The following is a 20,162-nucleotide window of genomic DNA, read 5'->3' on the forward strand; positions in this document are numbered from 1 at the left end:
TGAATAACAAAGTACATTATCCCCTACATACTTACCTTCTTACCTGTCTACCAGAAGTCATGTTATCTTCATCTGAGATATGCAGAACAGGTAGTCTTTGTTCTATACCATGTAGAACTATTTCAGCACCTAGTCCTTCTAGTAAGAAATGTTGTTTGTTATAAATATTTGTCCTTGTCCTCCTTGGACCTGAGAGAGGTGCTGCATTTTTGGGGTGAAGACCCCAGACTGGAGCAGCAGCCTTGTAAGAGCTGCAGTGATCACAGTCTCTGGCTGCTAAGTAGGTTGGTTGTACTTCTTGGTCCTCCTTATCTATAATATAATGTGTTAATATCAGTGTCATCTTTTATTACTCTGCATATAAGAGACTAAATCACAATGTAGGTGCCCAATAAACATTTGTTTCTATTACCTCTTATGTTTCATAAGTGTATTAGTCTGTTCAGCAACAGAATCCTGGCGCCATCATTATTAAAACAAAATATGGAATCTTAAACTCTCAGATTCCTCACCTCTCTAATCTAAGTCCCTCAACTCTTAGATATAAGTCCCAAAGAAAACTTATTTCACCTCTGATTCTAAGTCCCATATAAAACTACTCACAATATCCTTTCAAATATAATAGGATCGATTTATTTACACTTAAAAATGGAGTAGCTTCATGAATATCTCTTCTAAGAAAACTAAATCTACATCATTTCCAATGATTGAAAATTTCCTTAAGGCTTCCTGTTATGGGTTTTTAGTAAGTGTTGGGCGAAGAATCCAAAATATAATAAAGAAAAATGAATGACAAATTGGATAACAAAAGCTATTATTTATAGGCAGATTGTTTATGTCTATGCTAGTCATTGCACTCAGCATTTTTAATGGATTAAGTTTACAAGTGAGTCTGTATTTTTTTTTTTAGTATTTCATTTGATGATTTGATGACATAAGGTTATAGAAGAAGAAATTCAGTCATATATTTTATTTCTGCCACTTCTTGTGGAAATCAATCATGTTCTTTATTGATTCCTTTTTCAAATGTGTTGGAAGAATTTGCCATCTTAAGGAGATCATATGACTTGGAAGGCAGGTGTCATAACTTGAACTTGCTTTTTTCAGCCCTGAGAGAAACTCATTCTAGTTTTATGCATGGACTAAATACTTAAATACAGATGTTTTCAAATGTTCTACAAGTCACTATTTAAGATATGTTTTTAAAAAAAATAGAGTGAGGATTAAGGGTCAAAAGCAAAAACATGTGAGCCTTGATTTAATGACCTGTATATTTATTTTCCTAGAATGCTTAATTTTTCATTATTAAACTTTCAGCTTTTTCTAGCACAGCATAGATGTTGACAGAAGCTATGTTTCTCCTCTGTAGATAAGTCAACCTGTAAACAAAACCTGAACAATAACAACAACATATATATAACTTTGGAATGTTTTTAAAAATGTGTCATTGGAAAACTCAGGCTGCTTAGATTTCATCTTAACTATATCTATGCATGATGCAGATATCTCAAGGTCACTTCAGCACTTTAACCTTTACAACAGGAGTCACTTCATGGTTAGTGTAGGCTGACATTTTTCATTGCAATTTGATTTGTTTACATTCTTATCATTCCCCCTTTTTAATGAAGCCAAGAGCCTACATTTTTTTATCTTTTTGTTTTAATGTTGTGCTTTCCGACTTTAACTATAGTCTAATGTCATTAGATATTCATCAAGAATGGAATCAAATATGTTCAGTAAATATCTCTGAATTTATGATAGTTCTGATGTTATTTCTCCCCCCTTTCATATTCTACTTGTTAATGTTTCTCCATTCTCTCAGTGAATCTAGCTAGACATTTGTCTATTTTTCAAAGAAACAAACTGTCCTTTTTTACTTATATTTCACTGATACTCTTTTTTTTTTAATAGTCTTCCACTGATTTTTGGTTTTGTTATTTCTTTTTTTTTTTTTTCACATCTCTTAAAATGTAAGACTACTTATTTGAGCTCTTTTTGGTTTCTTGATGTAGGCTTTATTACACTGTGCTTTGCTCTTAATACTGCTGTTGCTGTATATCAAAGGTTTTGGTAGCTCATGCTTTCATTTATATCATTTTTTTAAATTTTTTTTTATTAATTAATTTATTTGTGCATACAGAACTGGGGTACAGGTACAGGCCAGAGGCTCAGGGGCGGTGAGAGGCTTCACCAGAGACAGAGTGGGGAGCAGAACAGGCAGATCTACGAAGTACACTGCTGAGGGAAGCAGTGGGCGGGTCAGGAGAGGTCTGCCATGTGGTCACCTCCGAGGCAGGCGGGAATCGAACCCATGCGGAAGTGGCTTCAGATTCTCAGTGCTGTGCTTTAACCCGCTGCGCCACCAAGGAGGGCCTTTAAAAGATTTTTTAAAATTCTTTATTAAGGTAATAGGTATTCAGTATTACATTGTTCAAAAATCTATGTATTGAAAGTTTCCTCCTCTTTTTTTTTTTTTTCTTTTTGTGGTTGATTTCTAGTCTGATACTGTTGTGACTAGAGAAGATATTTGATATGATTTCAGTCTTCAGGAATTTAATTTTATTTGTTTTGTGACCCAAAATTTATCTAGAATAACACACATGCACTTGAGAAGAATGTGTACTCAGCTTTTTGTGGGGTTGTATTGCCCTATAAGTGTTTATTAATTAAACCAGGTGGCTTAATTTCTCATTTAAGTCTTGTTTCCTTGACGTTTTTCTGTCTGGTTGATCTGTCCATCAGTGAGAGTAGGGTATTGAAGTCCATCGCAACGACAGTGCTGTTTCCAGTATCTGTCTTTAGAATGGTTAATTTGTCTTACTTCATTTTATTTACATTGGTGCATATATTGGTATATTGCTGAAAGTTAAATCTTGACGTTTTATATCTGTAATCATCATATAATGTCCATCTGTTTATCTACCCTTTTTAGCAAGAAGTCTATTTTATCTGACTTATAGCTAGTGGAATGTGTTTTTACCTATCTTTTTCAGGTTCCCATGTACTTGTCAGATTGTTTCACAGCAGTTTACTTTGAGCCTATGCTTATCTTTGGAGCTCAGATGGAATTGATTATTTATCAAGTTTGATGTTTTTAAATTTTGAAAAATCAAGGATAGAACAATGGCACAGGATTGGTAGTTACTGTGTTGGAGCTGAACTGGTGATGTTATAAGTGAAATATGTCCAGTGATATTGTAAACAGTCTGAAAAAGGTAACGTTATTAATGGATCTCTTAGTTGTTAATTTCACTTGTCACAGTAGGGTTTCAGTTAAGTACAAGCAAGCACAAATAATGGAATACATATGGAATCATCTTTATTTGCCCTTGTCTTATATGTTTGAATTTAAAGATGTTCATTGAGTAGATCAGGGTGAATTTACTATAACTCTTAAGAAGCTAATTATCCTATCCTATCCTCTATAGATTGGATCCTCATTCCCGAACCTGCTTTCCCATTTTCTTCTTAGAAAACTAGTAACATTCTCTTATCTATAACATAGGGAAAAATGACATACTAATGTTTTACCAGGTGAAATTTATTATTGTAGGAGTATTTGCACACTTCGTCCTTCTCTTGTCACCACCACACCCCCATAAGATTTTCGCACCTGTTTGTATTGAGCCTGTTCAGAATAATGAGTGGAGAATATATCCCTAAAAGGGAGCTAGGGAAAGACTAGTGATTGTTTGGAAGAGTAAGAGGAACTTTCACATTAGCTATAAATTTAGGAGAAAGAGATGAATATAGTAAAGGACATAAGGACATCTGTGAAGTTTATGGAAAACATTCCCATAAAGATCTACATAGGTTCTTCATATATTCTTGTCTACCAAGACGTTGTGTTTTTGAGATACAGCATAGATTGGTATTGAAGAAAGCCTATTATATATTAGTTATATAATCTAGTCAAACAAGGTGCCTTCTAGTTCATTATGTCTTACCACATTCCTTTTATAAATTCCTCCACATTCTCCTACATTCCTCTCCCATTTTTCCACAAATCTTTGCATCACACCCCACTCTTCAGTGACTTGAAGTATTATAAACCTTACAAAATATAAGGGAAAGTGAAACCTATTCCCAGTCAGAACAAATTCTTAGTTCCAGAATAACTCACTATACAGCTTTCTTGTTCCAGTGGTTGGCCCAGAATAGGGCTCCTAATTCATGACAGTGAAGTTGTTGACACAAACTTTTTCTAGTTTGTCTTAATGACCTGTAGGAGTTTTTATTAATATTAGAAATGAGTGGAATGATTAGTTTTTGTTTAATGAAACCATTTTAATTTTCTAAGCATTGTTAAATCTTATCTCCAGCATTGTGCTTAACACACTATAACCTTACATTCTCTCAAATGAATCTGCTTGACTATGAAGAGTAAAGGCAACGTGTTGTATCTTAGTGCATAGTGCAGCACCTGGTACAGTTAGTGAGCTGTACAGAAGTTGAGTGAATAAGTGAATGGATTGTATTTTCAATGGGAGTCATAGTCATAAAGAAGACTGAGTGACAAATTTACATTTGTTTCCTTTAAAAAGAAAAGACTGCCAAAACCTAAGTAGCATAGGAATTAGAGTCAGAACTCCTGAATTCAAAATCTAGCCAAGCCATTTGTCATCTGATTTCTTTGACTAGTTCACTTAGACTCTTTCAACCATTTTCTTCAAATACAGATAAAGATGATCTAGTGAAAATATAATTCTGAAATATTTAATATCATTTTATGAAGAATCTGATTAAAGTCTACTCAATCAATCTGGATTAATAAATTATTGACCAATGATAGAAACAAGAGGCTCTCCAAAAAAGGGCCATTGTCAAAAGTGATGTCCTCCCAACTCCCAGATTACTTAACACTGGGAAAGGCCAGTGAAAGACTGTGAAATTTCACTTATTATGAAGATATTTTCTTACTCTTAAATAATAGGAAAAGACTGAATGACCTTTGCGGAGACTCACCCACCATATAGTCTATGACTCAGGAAAGAAGACATAGTTTTGTGCATAAATCAGAAGAATCTGACTTTCCTCTGTGCCAAAAATAAAGCATAAGTTTAGAAATGTCAAGTCTGTAGCTCTTTATGTCTTTGGTCAATTCAAGGAACACCCTCATCCCTTACTCTTTTCAAATGAATCACATCCTGTATGCAATGTGAATATATTAAGGAGCAGTAGAGAGATGGAGTTTTAATTTTTACCAATTCAATTTAAATGCAAATGTTAAACACTCACATGATGCCACTGTGTACATAATTAAGCATCATTATATACTACATGAATCATTCAGAAACCTCCCAAGAGCCAGTCTACTATGTAAAACATGCATTATAATGACAAGCAGTAGGTGACATATACTTCTGTCCTCATTAATGCTCCTTTTGAATTATAGGTCAACTGATTATGGGACAACCTATGAGAAACTGAATGATAAAGTTGGATTGAAAACTATTTTGAGCTATCTCTACGTCTGTCCTACCAACAAGCGTAAGGTAAGAAATGTATATTTGGCTCCTTCTTCATGAATGTGACTTCTGTCTGGTTGGCTCACCCCTCTTGTCACCTAAAAATTCATTACCATTATGCTGGGATTGGAGATGTGAAGACAAGTTGATGGATGTTAAGGTGTTGAAATGTGTGGCACGTGGTGATTTGCAGATCTGCAGCTGTGGGCATAGGAGGGCGAGGAGTAAGTATAGCATATGTTTCCGAAAGGCAGCTACAGTCTTACTGAGTGGATGCAGCTGACTCTTGTAAGAACTCTGTCCAGTAAGTCACAGAAATCAAAATGAGCCTTGACAAGACAGAGAAAAAGAGGGTCTTTTCATCTGATGTTCCCTGCTTTCCCTCTGCATGGAGTAAGTAGTCTAGGGTTTAAGAGAATGTTTGTCCTGCAGTAGGTTGGGAGTTTCATTTCTGAGTTTGTTCAGCCTTCGTGTGTCAGGTTGGAGCCATTTCTGGAAGGAACCTTAGACATGATCCTACACCATCTAAGAAAGGGAATGACTCACCTTCATCACAGAGCGCAAGTCACAATTGGGACTATAATTCAGGTTGCTTTCTTGGCCATCATACTATTTTCACTACATTATACCACTCCTATTGTTATCTCTGCTTTGGAAATGTTTTTTTCTCAGGAAGAAAACTATTTACTTTTATCTATCTATCTATCTATCTGTCTATCTGTCTGTCTATTAGCGCATACAGAATTGGGGTACAGACCAGAGGTGCAGGGGCGGTGACAGGCTTCACCAGAGACAGAGTGGGGAACAGACTGATGGAGTACACTGCTGAGGGGCGCAGCAGGTGAGACAGGAGGGGTCTGCTACACCATGTGGACCACCTCCAGGACCGGGATCGAACTCAACACCTCAGGGACTGCAGCAGCTTTGCAGTGCTGCACTTCAACCTGTTGCGCCACCAGGGAGGGCCATAAAAAAAAATGCTTCTAAATATGGAATATGGAAAACCTTTTGTTTCAGAAAGAGAGTGATACTAGATTAATTGTTTGATTTTTTTTATAATCTTGAATTATCAAAATTTGAATTTGATATCTACTTTTTAAGTATTATATTGGTCCCATGAAACAGTATACTATGTACCAGAAAATAGAGAAGCGCTGTTCACTGATATGCACTAAACTGTATTCTGCCCCTCTGGTGACTATGGTATCTAGACAATCCTTTTATCTGTGAGTAGTTAATATCAGTGACCTCAGGAAGCTCAGCAGTTTGTTATCTGGAATGGGCATGTTGGATGCAACTCTCATCTCTAGCCGCACATCCCAAGCACTAGATGGTCCCTTAATATGCAAGCCCTGGTTTACCCCTGTTGCAGTGGTTTAGGGTCATGGAACTGTATCTTGAAACATCTCCTCAGATGCTTCTGTTATGTATCTTGGGTTAAAAACCACTCACAGAGAGCGTAATGTTTCCTGTGGTTGTAAACATTTCAAATTCTTTAGCAGAAACAGCATCATGTAGTAATTCTGCCTAGATTTTGGATTCAGATAATTTGAGGAAAAAACCATCTAAACTAAATAACTAGTGCATAACTGTAATGGTTTATTTAATCTTTCTTAGCACAGTGTTACCAAATTAAAAGTGGTGGTAATTATAGTAAAATAATATACCTCAAGAGGAAAGTTGTAAGAATTCTTTGCAATAAGACATTTCATATGTTTAATACAGAATAGTTAACTCTTACTAAATGTTTTCTTTTCTCTTTTTCTCCTTTCTTCATCTCCCTCTTTCTTCTCTTTCGTATAATTATTGGAAGGAATTGAGATAGTAGCAGTTATTCTCTATAAATACTGGTGTTTAATACAACTTTCTGCAATGATAGAAATGTTATCCAATACTACGTAGCTGGCTACTGTGACTATTGAATAATAAAATATGGCTGTTGGAATAGAGAAACTGGATTTTTAAATTTATTTTAATTATAATTAATTTAAATTTAAATAGCGACACATACCTGATGACCACAATAGTGGAGAGAATTAGATAATCTTGTCAACTTCATCAATTTAGATCTATATCATGAACTTTCCTTTTTATCCCCTTACTGGTGATTATTGGTCCATCATAAACAATTACATCAAAACAATATCAGTCTAGTATAAACAACCCTAAATGGAGGGACTGAACTTATAGCTTTTGTTTTTATTGTATGATTTAGTTATGTTTATAGTTTTGAATTGATTCATATACCTATTAATTTTACTCTGGTTCACAATTTTAGTAACTTTCATTTAACTATCAACAACTACACTAGGAAATGCACTGTGCCTCATAGGACCAAGACATAAAGCCAGCTTTCCACCCTCAAAGGTTCTATGTTGCAACAGTAAATGTAAAAAAATGTCTTCTATGGGCCCTCTCTGGTGGCACAGTGGGTTAAAGCCCTGCACTAAGAAGCTCAAGACACTTCCACATGAGTTCGATCCCCACCTGCCCTGGAGGAGATCCACATGGCAGGCAGACCTCTCCTGACCCGCCCACTGCTCCCTTCAGCAGTGTACTTCATAGATCTGCCTGTTCTGCTCCCCACTCTGTCTCTGGTGAAGTCTCTCGCCCTCCGCATCTCTGGCCTGTACCACAGTTCTGTATGAATAAATAAATAACTTAAAAAAAATAATAATGTCTTGTACTAAAAGTTTCTTTGACACCCTTTCCATTTGGAAGGTGACTTTGGGTGAGTCATTTGCATCTTCTTATTTGTAAATTGATTTAGGCAAAAACAAAGGGATTTACTGCCAGAGGAGATTTTAGGATTGTTCTAATTAGTGATAGAGTCTCTGTTTTGATGCCTTTAGAGGGGAATAATAGAAAGAAAAAAAGCTGCCGATGTTGGATGCTGAATGTGATTATAAGTTTTTCTATAGTTGCAGAGTTTGTGGAAGTTGTTTGGAAACTGCAAGAATGTTTGTAGGAGCAGAACTTGAAACACCATTCTCTCGTATGCATGTGTAGCTTCTAAGACTGGAAAGAAAGCTTATAGGGAACACAGCAAGGTCCCTGCCACTGAACCCACTCATGTCAATACACTGCTATCTATCATTCTACGTTCTTATTTGCAGCTATCTGGAGGATGTTAGAAAGAACATTTGGCCATGGCATTCAGGTGAAATTAAGACTTGGCACACCCTATTTCCAGAGAAAGGAAAGTCATTGCCCATGACTAAGAGAAAACAGCTTCTCTTTCAGAAGCAGAGGTGGGTCTGAGCTGTTTAAATCATAATGTTTATGGGTGAGCCTACGAGAAGGAATCTTTTCCTTTACAGATAAATGGGGCCTTCAGGGTCACTTTCTGAGATGCTGATAGATTTAAGAAATATTGGAGGACAACGAAGGTCTTTACAATGGTGCAAAAATCAATAAAGTTGACATAGCAGTATATTTGTGTACAGTTTTTCTACTTATGAGGTGAATTTATCACCATGAAATATGTACACCCCTCCCAAAGGGCATACTTGAACCAAAGAGATAGTACCTGCACAACGTTTGAAAGTATGAATTATTCCTCACCTTCAATGAGAGTTTATGTTAAAAGGGATAAAAAGGATGAAGAAATATCAAACTTATTAATTATGCAGGTAAAGACACTCAAATTTGCTCTGATTCTCCTAGGAATTCTATGTCCTCCAGTGAGAAGGCAGGCTCCCTTAAAAGGCTGTGTTAATTCTTTTAGATCTCTGGGGTGCTACCTAGCAGTTAGCATCTTTTAAACCAGAAACTTCTCTGCTTAGCACATCAATGAAAGCAACTGGAATAAAACTGGTATCAGAGTAACTGCCTTGCATTCCCAGAAAGCTGTTTTGTCTTAATATTGTTATTGCTATTTTTAGCTGCTTGTGAGGACAAGCTCAGTGCTTAACCCACATGTCTTCAGTAGTGGGCATTATGCCCTGGCTTTGCAAGCAGCCTGTTAGGGACATTGCTGGGGTTAGAGTAAAAAGCAAAGCAGACCCTTACTTGCAGCTTAAGTTGATGATCAGCCACAGCCTGCTTCTCTGCAAGTCTTTTGTCAGTTACAGTTACTTTCCTTGGATTCTTATGCTATATAAAAACTGGCATCTTAACATAGGTCAGACTAGGAAATCTTGGCTAAGAAAAAGGTAGAGAAGACATACTCGCAGGTCTTATCTGAGTTCATGTGTACTCTGTCTCAGGAACCTTGCACTTGGCCTTCGGTATAAGAGCAGGAATGAGTGGTTACTGTTTTCAGATGAGAGACAGGCTGGGTGTCACCATGCCTCTGAAGGAGATCACTCCCCTCCCCCAGTTTATGATAAATCCCAAGGCTTTTTCATGTCAGCAGTGGTTTATTGGCTGCATACATATCATCTGCTGTGAGAAAAGATGATTTAACCTGTACCTGAAAAGAACAGATGGGATGTAGAGAGTGATGGGAAGAACTCATACAAATGTAGCAAAAGAAGAAAAAAAAAATCAATGCTGAAATCTTACTCACACTTAAATTCTCACTGAGTATATTTATTCTGCCTGAAATGAAAACTTCTTTATATTCTGAGTGCATTTATCAGCTGTACCTTTCCAATCACCCCCCAACCCTAGTTCTCCTTGCACAAACTGTGTGTGACATCTTCAAGGATTAGAGAATTCAAAATTTCAAGTGGAATTCATTGGGAGAGGGAAGAAAAAGAAAAAGTGTTTCATTGTTTTAAACTCGAGAAAAAAAACCCATTCATTTAGTTATTATGTCCTTGTATTCTGTATACTATGTTCCCAGAAAAGAAAAACTCCTAGAGAGAAATGTGTGCTTTATTTCCTGTGCCCCCTTCAAATGCCAGTTCCCTCACCTTTCTGTGTTATCACCATTTAATTAATATCATTCCTGCTGAGGGAGGCTTCCAAGACTTGCATCCTATAAATAGGACCCTGGCTCCTCAGAACACATTGATCATTCCTGCGGGTCTCTCGCTACGGCTACGTGCCAACATTAAACACTGTTTGCATTTTCTCCAGATGTTTACTTTTTAATTACCATACTATACGTAGCACTTTCCAAATAAGCATTTGATTGCCATTTCCTTGCCTTTCTCCTTTACTTCCTGGTCAGGGTTTGGTGCCCCGTCACATGCTTGGGTTGTCAATGTCGTAGTATGACTCTTGGGAATATGGCCAAGCTATGGTTGGGAGCATCTTATGGAAAATTATGGAATTGTTGAATCATAGCCAAAAAGATGTGGGAAGGTATCCATAGTTTGCATTTTCATTGAATACATAGAGAAACTGAGTCTGCTGCAGTTAGTGGCTTGCCTGAGGTTACCTACCACTGGCAAATGAAGCACTAAGGTGATTAAGCCATTACAGTAGAACTCAAATGCTGACTATCCATCAACTCAATTCCACTAGTGAGGTTCTCCTTCTCTCTTTTTCTCTAGGACATCTGCTTCTCTTTTCTAGCACTTTTTCTCTCTTATGACTATGGCTGCTTTTGACCACGTGTAACCCATTCCCTCACCTTGTTCTGCAAGGTCCTAGATGGGAAAGTGTCCTGATCAGCTTGGTAGCTAAGCTTAAGGCCTCAGTGTTCACACCACATGAGTGACTTACCACTCAAATTGAACTTAGGTTCAGTTAGGTTGGATCTTGCACTCCTGGGCTGGGATCTGCACGGAAGCCCATCCTGAAACCAAACTTTGGCTCATTTACTTTCTCTAATGATGAAATTATTATTTTTTTCAACTGAATAAACAAGGCTAGTTAAAAAAAAATCCCCTTAGGTTTTAATAATTTCTAGGCCATTATGTATAATTTTATCTTTTCTAACCAAGAAGAGCATGATTAATATTTAACATGCCAGGACTTTGCATAACACTCACTCAACATTACCGGGAGAGGCAAAGAGGAACTCGTGTGCTGTATAATACATCAAAGGTGGTGCAAGGCATTTCCCTTGGCGGGCACTCGGCACTCATTCCACTCTAGCTCTTTCATCTGTCCCTTTGTACACAAAATCTTGCGTTTGCCTCTAATCTTCTAAAAATAATGTATGTTTCATTCATAAAGATATGTGATACAGGAACTCAGAGACATAGTGGAAGTGACATTTTCCAAACATCAGTAACAGTGACATTCTTAGCGAACATGTGCTTACTTCCCTACACTTTAACTCGGGTCATGATGGCTAAAGGGGAAAGTGATCTTCTTTGATCCTTTCTGGGGATAGCTGAATGTTTCTACTGTTTCATTCCTTCAAGCACCATTCCAGGCTCTTCTTGAATATTCAAATATCAAATCAAATCCAAGAAAGCATGCCCAATCTATGGGGTTTTCTCTGGGTGACTATCCAGCAGGTATATACCAGCAGGTATTTGTCCATGTTCCTGGGTTTCAACTATGCTACATAATGCTGAGAGGAATGTGATCTGTTTGAAATAGGGACAGGTTCCTGGGTTTCAACTATGCTACATAATGCTGAGAGGAATGTGATCTGTTTGAAATAGGAACAGATTTCTGGGAGCAGTGCCCACAGTAATCCCCCTCTTTATTCCTTTGTGATGCTGGGGAACCCTCTGGGATGTGTGAATTTCACAGAACACAGTTTAATACAAATTCTGTTGTAGTTTATCCCACGTCTGTAGACTGAACCATACCTGAAACCACTATGTTTTGTATTACTTTACACAAATCAAATCACCTGTGATAACTAACATTCATTAGCGAATCACAGTTTTGATTTTAATGCAACCTACTACACAGTAGCTACCTATAGTTGACTTTATTGAATCTTGTCTTTGCATCTCTAATATCAATATAAAAAGAGAAGACAGGTTTAAAATATATTTGGTCTCAAAACCAGTGAAGTCAACTAATCGCTGGTTATATTTCATGCAGCATTAGGTAGTATGAAGAACTTTTGATTTGAAAAGAAACTTGAAACTAATTAATATCACATATCTGCATTCCTCATTTATGACTTTATTATGTCTATCACATAATAAACATCTGATGCATTCAATTTAAATCGTGAATTGCTGATTGAAAAGCGATTTCTAACTCTATGAGAATCAAATTTGTAGGATATTGTTAAAATTCAGTGAGCCTTTTTAGCTACACTTACTTTTTTGGGGAAAAAAATAAAAGAGGCTCAATTTCTGGAAAGGTGATACAGCCACAGGTCAACCTTTTCTAAGTTTAAACAAGTTGGCTTCAGGAATATTTCTTTACCAATGAGTGGACATGACTAGAACTCCTCTTTTGGTTTTATTCCTTTGAACAAATGAAATTTAATAAAGTTAAGCATAGTATAAAGCCTAAATTATTCTATAGATATCATGAAGTAAGGTTGTTCTGGCAACTGTGTGTTTTTCATACCACTAACTGGCTCTCAGAATGTAGGTTGCCTGTATGACCAGAAGAATGTGAGTTCTCATGTGTAAAAGGAAACTTGTATCAATGGTTAATCATTCTTCAGTTCTTCAAACTGCACTGGCTGCTTAATATCCCTGTGGGGGACACGATTTTTATTTAGTTATTTATCAGTCTACTTATTTGCTTTTGTTCATCATCTGTCCTATTAGCACTCATGTTCTCTGAAGTCTGGCTGGCCTAATGTTCAATGCCCATCCATTACCCTTTTATGAAGGTCAAATGCATTATATCAGGTTGGTTCCAAGTTACAGTCTGCTGTGGAAAATGGTCAGAGGTCTTTTCAACATTCTGGTCTGTTTGCTCCCAGCATACTCCCTGTGGTTTCTCAGAGGTTTCCATCATCCGGTGTTTGACATACTGTATCTAGAACATTTGTTTCTAGTGAATAGCCCGTGCTGTTCTCATGATGGATGGAGATGAATGCCGGCTGCTACAGGAAATTTGCCATATTTACTAGGGTGGGGATGTTTCACTCCAGTATATCAGATCTGCCCCAAGCTTTCTCTTGGTGCTGTCAAGAAAAACAAAAATCAATGTTGACGAATCTTTAATAAAACTACTTTTTTCTTCCCTGGAGAAATTAAGAGAACACTACCAGCCTCCAGAACTAGATTGTTCCAATTTAACCATTTCTTTTTCTGATCTGACCTATTTTGACCACATCTTTTGCTGGGCTAATTTCTTTGTTTTTATAGGCATCATCCACCAGCTTTGCTGAGTCTGTAAATTTTAACATGTTTCTCATTCTGTAGCTTTCTCAGTCAACTACATGAAATGCTTTCTGCAGAGCAAAAACTATTGCTTCTAGAGAAAAAGGTGGGCTTAGAAAAAGGTGGGCTTAGAGTTTTTTTTCGGTAAGAAGGTCTGGAATATGGGATGTACAATTGGGGGAATAAAATCTTAGGATACTAAGTATTTCCAGGATTGACTGTATCCACGACCAGAAATGAGCATGCCTATAGTGAAGAAAAGGACAATATGGATGAACCAAAACAACTACAATAGTGGGGAAAAACATAGTACTCTGAATGCACAATTTTTCACCATTTAGAGCAGAACAGGTGTCGGAGAAAAGGCAGTGAGGTTGCACTAAGAGGGAAGATGGTATGGATTACTACAAATAATTTAAAGGAAAAAAAAAACAATAATGAGAGAAAACTAAGAAAAAGAACATAGTGAAGACATACTGTAGCAGAAAAAATAATAAAATCATAAATATTTTCTGCAGCAGATCAAGAACCTCTTGAGATCTCTCATAGAGGGGAACGCATTATAATTTACCAGGAACTTCTTAAGACTCTTAGAGAGAGTGCAATTCACCCTGATCTCTCTGTTCTTCCTTGAGTGCTTTCTAAGGGGTAAAAGATGTTGATGGCTGTGGATGAAATTGGTTTTGCCAGGAAGGAAAACACAATTATGACTCAGGTGTGAGGGGTGTCCGGCCCAGCTCTAGGTGCCCCTGCCCTGCACAGTGGATTCCAATACCTGTCTGCTGCATGCACTTCAAGAATTTGTGTCCTTCCTGCTTGCCCAGCACTGTGTGGGATGGTCTCAAGTTGGGTGCACGGTTTGTAGTTCTGCACTACTCAGGTGTTCCAGACAGCACCTATTTGCAGTCACTGTGGAGCTACATGTGTCACTCAAAGGTGGTCACTGCGAATGTGTGTGTAGCTCAGCCAGCAGCTGCGATGGAGTGGTTAATATAATGGACTCTGGAGCCAGTCTGTCTGGCTCTTAATTCCAGCTAAGCCAGATGATAGCTTTTTCCCTTGATGCAGTTGTATGTGTTGGTTTGTTTGTTAGTCTCCATGATATCGCTTCTTCATCTTTAAAATAAAATGACTGTCAGTGTCCCATGATAGTTATGAAAGAGTGAGAGTCAAAACAAGCAAAGAACAGCGCCTGATGCATGGTAAGCTTTCAATAAATGTTAGTCTCATCGAAACCATTATAATTGGCTTCAGATTATATGGCCATGCCTCACGCTGTCATTTGCCAACTCAACCAAAATTTTTAAATGTCTATTTTGTGCCAGATTTTTGTTAAGAACCAGGAAGTAGAATACAAATATAAGACGTTGTCCTTATTCTTAAGGATTACGCAGCCTGGAAAGGGAGGTAAATGTATAAGCAGTCAATTACACTACAGACCTTATTTATCATAATAGCTATATTCATAGAACTCTTATTTGTGGGGATTCCAGGAAGCCTTCATAGACAGGCACATATTTGTCAAAGGTGAAGGGAAAAGAAGGTGAGACATTCTTTCAGTGTATGTGTTGTGAGATGTCAGTTCACAGTCCACAATGTTTATATATTTTTGGTTGAATTGCAAATATTAAATGAATAAATCTATAACTATTTCAACTCTTTAAACATGTTCCTTTCCATATATGTAACTATAATAACTTATCAGACTAAAACAGGTCTCCATTACTCAATTGAATTATATTTTTTAACACAATGACATGATTTCAATTGTTACAAACTTTTTCTTTCTTGTCTTGCTTATTATAAAATCAATAAATGGATAGTGGTGACATAATCAAGACTGAATTGATAAAACTGGAGTTGGATATATTTAACATTTATCTCGAGTAACTATTGATCAGTCAGAGCTATTGGTGAGATACGGAGAAGCAATTTTAAGAATAAATAAACTGACACATATTGTATAACTTGTGCACAGTTCTCTGAAGCACATCAGTTGAATGTTGAAAGAAAAAGCATGAACCTTGCATTGCCATTATGGAATTTGTGCCCTGCTGTTGGGGTGAAGCTAAACAATAGTGCAAACCAGAAGGTGATGGATTACATGGTACAGATGTGCAAGACTCTGATAATCTTCAGAGGACTCTAGTCTAGGATAGTCAGGAAAGCAGCATGAGGGACTTAAGTTGTCTAGCAAAGCAGACTGGGACTTGAGGGCATGACATTCACAACAGAAAAGTACATTTTTTGTAGAGCAACATCTATTATGTGCTAGACACTCGGATTGCAAACATGAAAAAGCAGAGCCCTCTCTGCATACAAGGAGATTGAAGGGAGAATTATGTAGGTAGAAGTTGAGCATGTGTTTTTCTGTTGGTACAAGATATGTGCCTTTCATTTCCAGAATCTTAGTAACTTGGTGATACATACCACACACCCTACTCTTGTATCCTGAAAGTGTTCCTCAGTGTGCTCTTTTGACAGATTGTCGGTACAAGTACTGTGCCTGTATGCTTTAGTTGCTAATTGAGAAAATGGAGTCCCTTTACATTATTGAACCTTAGGAGATCACCCACATAAGGGCACATGTAAATACCTGGGCAACAGGAAAGGAAAAAGTATGGAGTGAAACATAGCAAGAAGAAGTCAAGTATTTGCAGGGGTGAAACTGTACAGATATGGGGGTGGTTGTGATGGTTCATGGCCCTCATGACTCAGTGTGGACGGTAACAAAGGCAGGGCTTTGTTACAAGGGGAGATTGGGAAAGATGAAAAAACAGTCTCCAAAACCACACATGACCATCTGTCTTGCACCAGATAGTGTGTGTAGTGTCCAGTAACATAAACAAAAGTTGCTTGTGCAAATGGAGCCTGGGAGTGGGTGCTACCCCCATAAGCCATGTCCTGGGACCCAACTTACGGTGGTAGCTGGAGTGGCCCGGAGTGGTATGGTGGAGGCTGGGCTGGGCAGCTCCAGAGGCAGCAGCAAAGGAAACAGCTCAAGAAGTGGCACAGGCACAGGCCCCCCGTGCCCATTGGTCAGCTGTTGCTAGAAGATCAGGCATTCCAGGTGTGCTCTGAGAGGCACTGGCACCGGTAGTGTGCCAAAGCAGTGGTTCAGATCAGAACTGAACCAAGAGGGAGTGCTTGATGGCTTGGACATCTGAAGACAGGAACTGGCGGTCTTCCCGGGATAGAGTATCCAAATCTATCTGCGGCCCTGGCTTTTATGACTTTTAGGGTCTCTTTGCTTCTCCCCTTGACCCCAGCAGCAGAGCAGGTCTCAAACCTGATTGGTGTGCTTTCAACATCTCCTCTGGTTTCAAAACACAAATCCCACCAGTGCTTGAAACCTGACCTGCACAGATCACCGTCTTATGCTGGGGATTGGGGACTGGCTGTGGGAGCTGGGGCAGGAGAACGTGTCTGTTGGGGGCAGGGGGTTAGGGTGTTGCTGAGGTGGGCCACAGTGGAGCATACCCAAATCTGGAGCTCTGTTGTTCCTCTTACAGGGGTTCAGAAGGTCCCTCATTTGCCCCAACTAGAAGTTCATGGTTTTTTTTTTACCAGTATTTTCTAAAAGGAGCCCAAATATTCTTTAAAAAAGCTCTAACTTCTTAACAAATGCTGATGTTTTCTCCTTCAGCAAACTAGAATTTCACTGGGAAGGATGTAGCTTTTGGAGCCAGTCCCATTCAGCTTGACTCAAATAATTATTGTGCTTGAATTACAGAGGAATTTTAGGAAAAGAACTGCACTGGTGCTGGGGGGAAATGGTGCTGGAACTCAGGAAGGGACTTGTCTGATAACAGAAGCAGTATTCTCTTTCTTTTGACTTAAAGTGATGGGATGTTTGTGTATGTCCACCCTTTATACTTCATCAATATGTTACATAGCTAACAGGCTTACGTGTTTTCTCTGCCAACCTACGTTGTCTTTGTTCCTCTGGAACAAGCCCTTTATGCCTCCATTGGAAACATAGTACTGACATTTACCCCCCCCAAGGAAGACTCTATCAATTCCCACCAAAGATGCCCATTGTTCCAAGAGAACTGACCTTTACCCCTATGCACCAAGTAAAATCTCTCACTTCTTACCCCTGCAGTGCGGGCTGTAACTCTGGCTCAATGCCCTATGGAACTGGCGGGATGCATTTTTCTTAGTCATTTTCGTATTTTTCTTCGAGTAATAAGAAGAGTGTGGCATGCAATAGAAACACATATTTTCTCTGGAAGAAAAAGGGGTTGCTACCAGTGCTTACAGCAGTTTTCAGTTAAATCACCTTTTGAGTCAACACAAATAAAGATGCTAAATAAACAAGGAGGCAACATTTGGCACGTTGCCTGCAGGTTTATCTCAGATTCACATATCAGTAGAACATACCAGTTACTCCCTGATGGTGATTTGTTGCTAAATACAGGCCATTCCGTATTAGGGGAACCTAATCGGCTCCATGGCAAACTGAATGAGTGACCAAAGTCCCAGAGGATGGAAGCCAGGCACTGAAAATTATGTGAGTTACTACCACACTCTAGTGTGGCAGCCTTTTAGGTACACTGAAGCTCCTTTTTATAATGGAATTTGTGGTCAGGGAATGTAGAGCTGGAAGTAGTTTGCTGGGATCAGAGATGTTTATACTATGAAGATTGGTATTTCTGGTAGACTAGTAGCCTTTTTTTTTTCAGATTTATTTATGTATGTATACAGAACTGGGGTACAGGTGCAGGGGCGCTGAGAGGATTCACCAGAGACAGAGTGGGGAGCAGAATAGGCAGATTGACGAAGTATACTGCGGAGGGGAGCAGCGGGCGGGTCAGGAGAGGTCTGCCACACCATGTGGGTCACCTCTGGGGCTGGGGCTTGAACTCACACTGAAACCACTGTGGCTAGCTTACAGCAGTGCATCCTAACCCCCTGCGCCACCATGGAGGGCCCAGGCTATTAGCCTTTCAGTGTGCTGATGTTAGGAAATCTAAGGCAACAGTGTATTCAGAGGTGGAGTATGTCTTCTTTAGCCCTCTACAGTTTTTCCTTAGACATCCCTCACCTCTCTTGTGCTGAAATGATTAGGATGCTGACATTGTATTAGGGTTTGAAGCCAAACTCTACCGACCCAGTTATTTTGGTAGAAACAGCCACAGTGTGAACACAGTGGCCCAGAACAAGTCAGTCTGTACTCAGATAGAGACAAGAAGTTCTGATTTACTCAAAGTAAATGGAGCTTCAAATTTGACTTTCCCTGTTCACTTTGAAATTCCAGATCTAAGCAAGTTAAAGCTCAATGGACAGCACTGTCCTCCTCTTGTAGAGATGGCCTCTTTCTCCCACCTTCTCCTTCCACTGGTAGTGGAAATAGCCAAACTAAAAGGACCCAATTATTTCTCTGAAATGCAGAGAAAATGGCTCCTGCAGTTAAATTTTCCTCCCCACTCCTCCCTCTCTTTACTACGTGAAATCTTATAGACTTGTGAAGATTATACTTGTATGAGGGCTTCAAATTTCCCCGGAGCCACAACATTGAGCTTTTCCCATCCCACAGGCCTGGTGCAGCCTGGAGTGGGAGTGAGTGAGTGGGAAGTCATCCGGCTCTCTGGAGATCCATGTCAGCCTTCCATTACCCAGCAACCAATGGAAACTGGTTAAGCGCATCTGATAAAGCCCAGAAGATTGTCAAACCCAAACTATTTGGCTCCATTTATTACAACTACAAAGTTTTGCCCATGGTTCATTATGTTCCACCCATACAAACCCAACTCAGGGGAATTACAATGAACTCTGAAATAAATATATGGGAAGGAATGTTGTTGAAATTGGATATTACCTGTCTACCACTGCTTATTTTGTTTCTTCTTTCATCGTCCTTCTCTCTCCCTCCTCCCCTCCTTCCATCCTCCCTTCTTTACTCCCAAAGGTCATTTATATGACAAAGGGAATTATAGACCACCTTATATGTTTAAAACAACATATTATAAAAATAGCATCTGTATGAAGAAAACATTGCGAGGTAGATAGGAGAGGTTTAGTTTTTGTTTTGTTTTGTTTTGTTTTGTTTTGTTTTGTTTTGTTTTGTTTTGTTTTGTTTTTATACCTGAGATCATCTTAGTGACTAGTGATTTTTAACTGGAGCTCAGATTTTTGCATTTCTTGTCTTTAGTTGTTATACTATAATTTATATAATAGTAAACTATAAAATACTGTTTTCCCAAAATTGCTCCAATTTTCTTGTCGGAGAGGGTTACTTTTTTTACTAGTGTTCTTGAGGAGAAGTGCTGATTCCTCTATAGACCTTTAATAAATTTCATGGTTCAAATATGAATTATATAATCTCAGATAAAATGCAAAAACCAAGGAAATGTAAAGGCAAACCATATGTCACATTTTAAGTCAGCTTGTATAAAATCACTCACCCTCCTGCTTATCATTTCAAGATAACAGCCTTGACAGTTTTGCAGGATAAGCCTGCTGCTTTGAGAAATCGGAAAAGGACTCCATATATAACTCTCCAAGGAAATCTTATTTTAACCCCAATTCTTAGCACCAACTCCCA

The 20,162-nt window shown here is 38.4% G+C and overlaps 1 protein-coding gene across 1 annotated transcript in view; it reads left to right on the forward strand.

Moving 5' to 3' along the window:
- The window catches only part of SORCS1 (sortilin-related VPS10 domain containing receptor 1), a 456,202-nt gene that overhangs the window by 239,037 nt on the left and 197,003 nt on the right, over positions 1-20,162 (forward strand). The window contains exon 3 of the mRNA XM_004680456.2: positions 5,396-5,495. Within this exon, the coding sequence (XP_004680513.1) occupies positions 5,396-5,495 (100 nt within the window). The remainder of the gene's footprint in view (positions 1-5,395; positions 5,496-20,162) is intronic.

Source organism: Condylura cristata, unplaced genomic scaffold (assembly GCF_000260355.1).
Source record: "Condylura cristata isolate star-nosed mole 26May11 unplaced genomic scaffold, ConCri1.0 scaffold00011, whole genome shotgun sequence".
NCBI classification, from domain to species: Eukaryota; Metazoa; Chordata; class Mammalia; order Eulipotyphla; family Talpidae; genus Condylura; species Condylura cristata.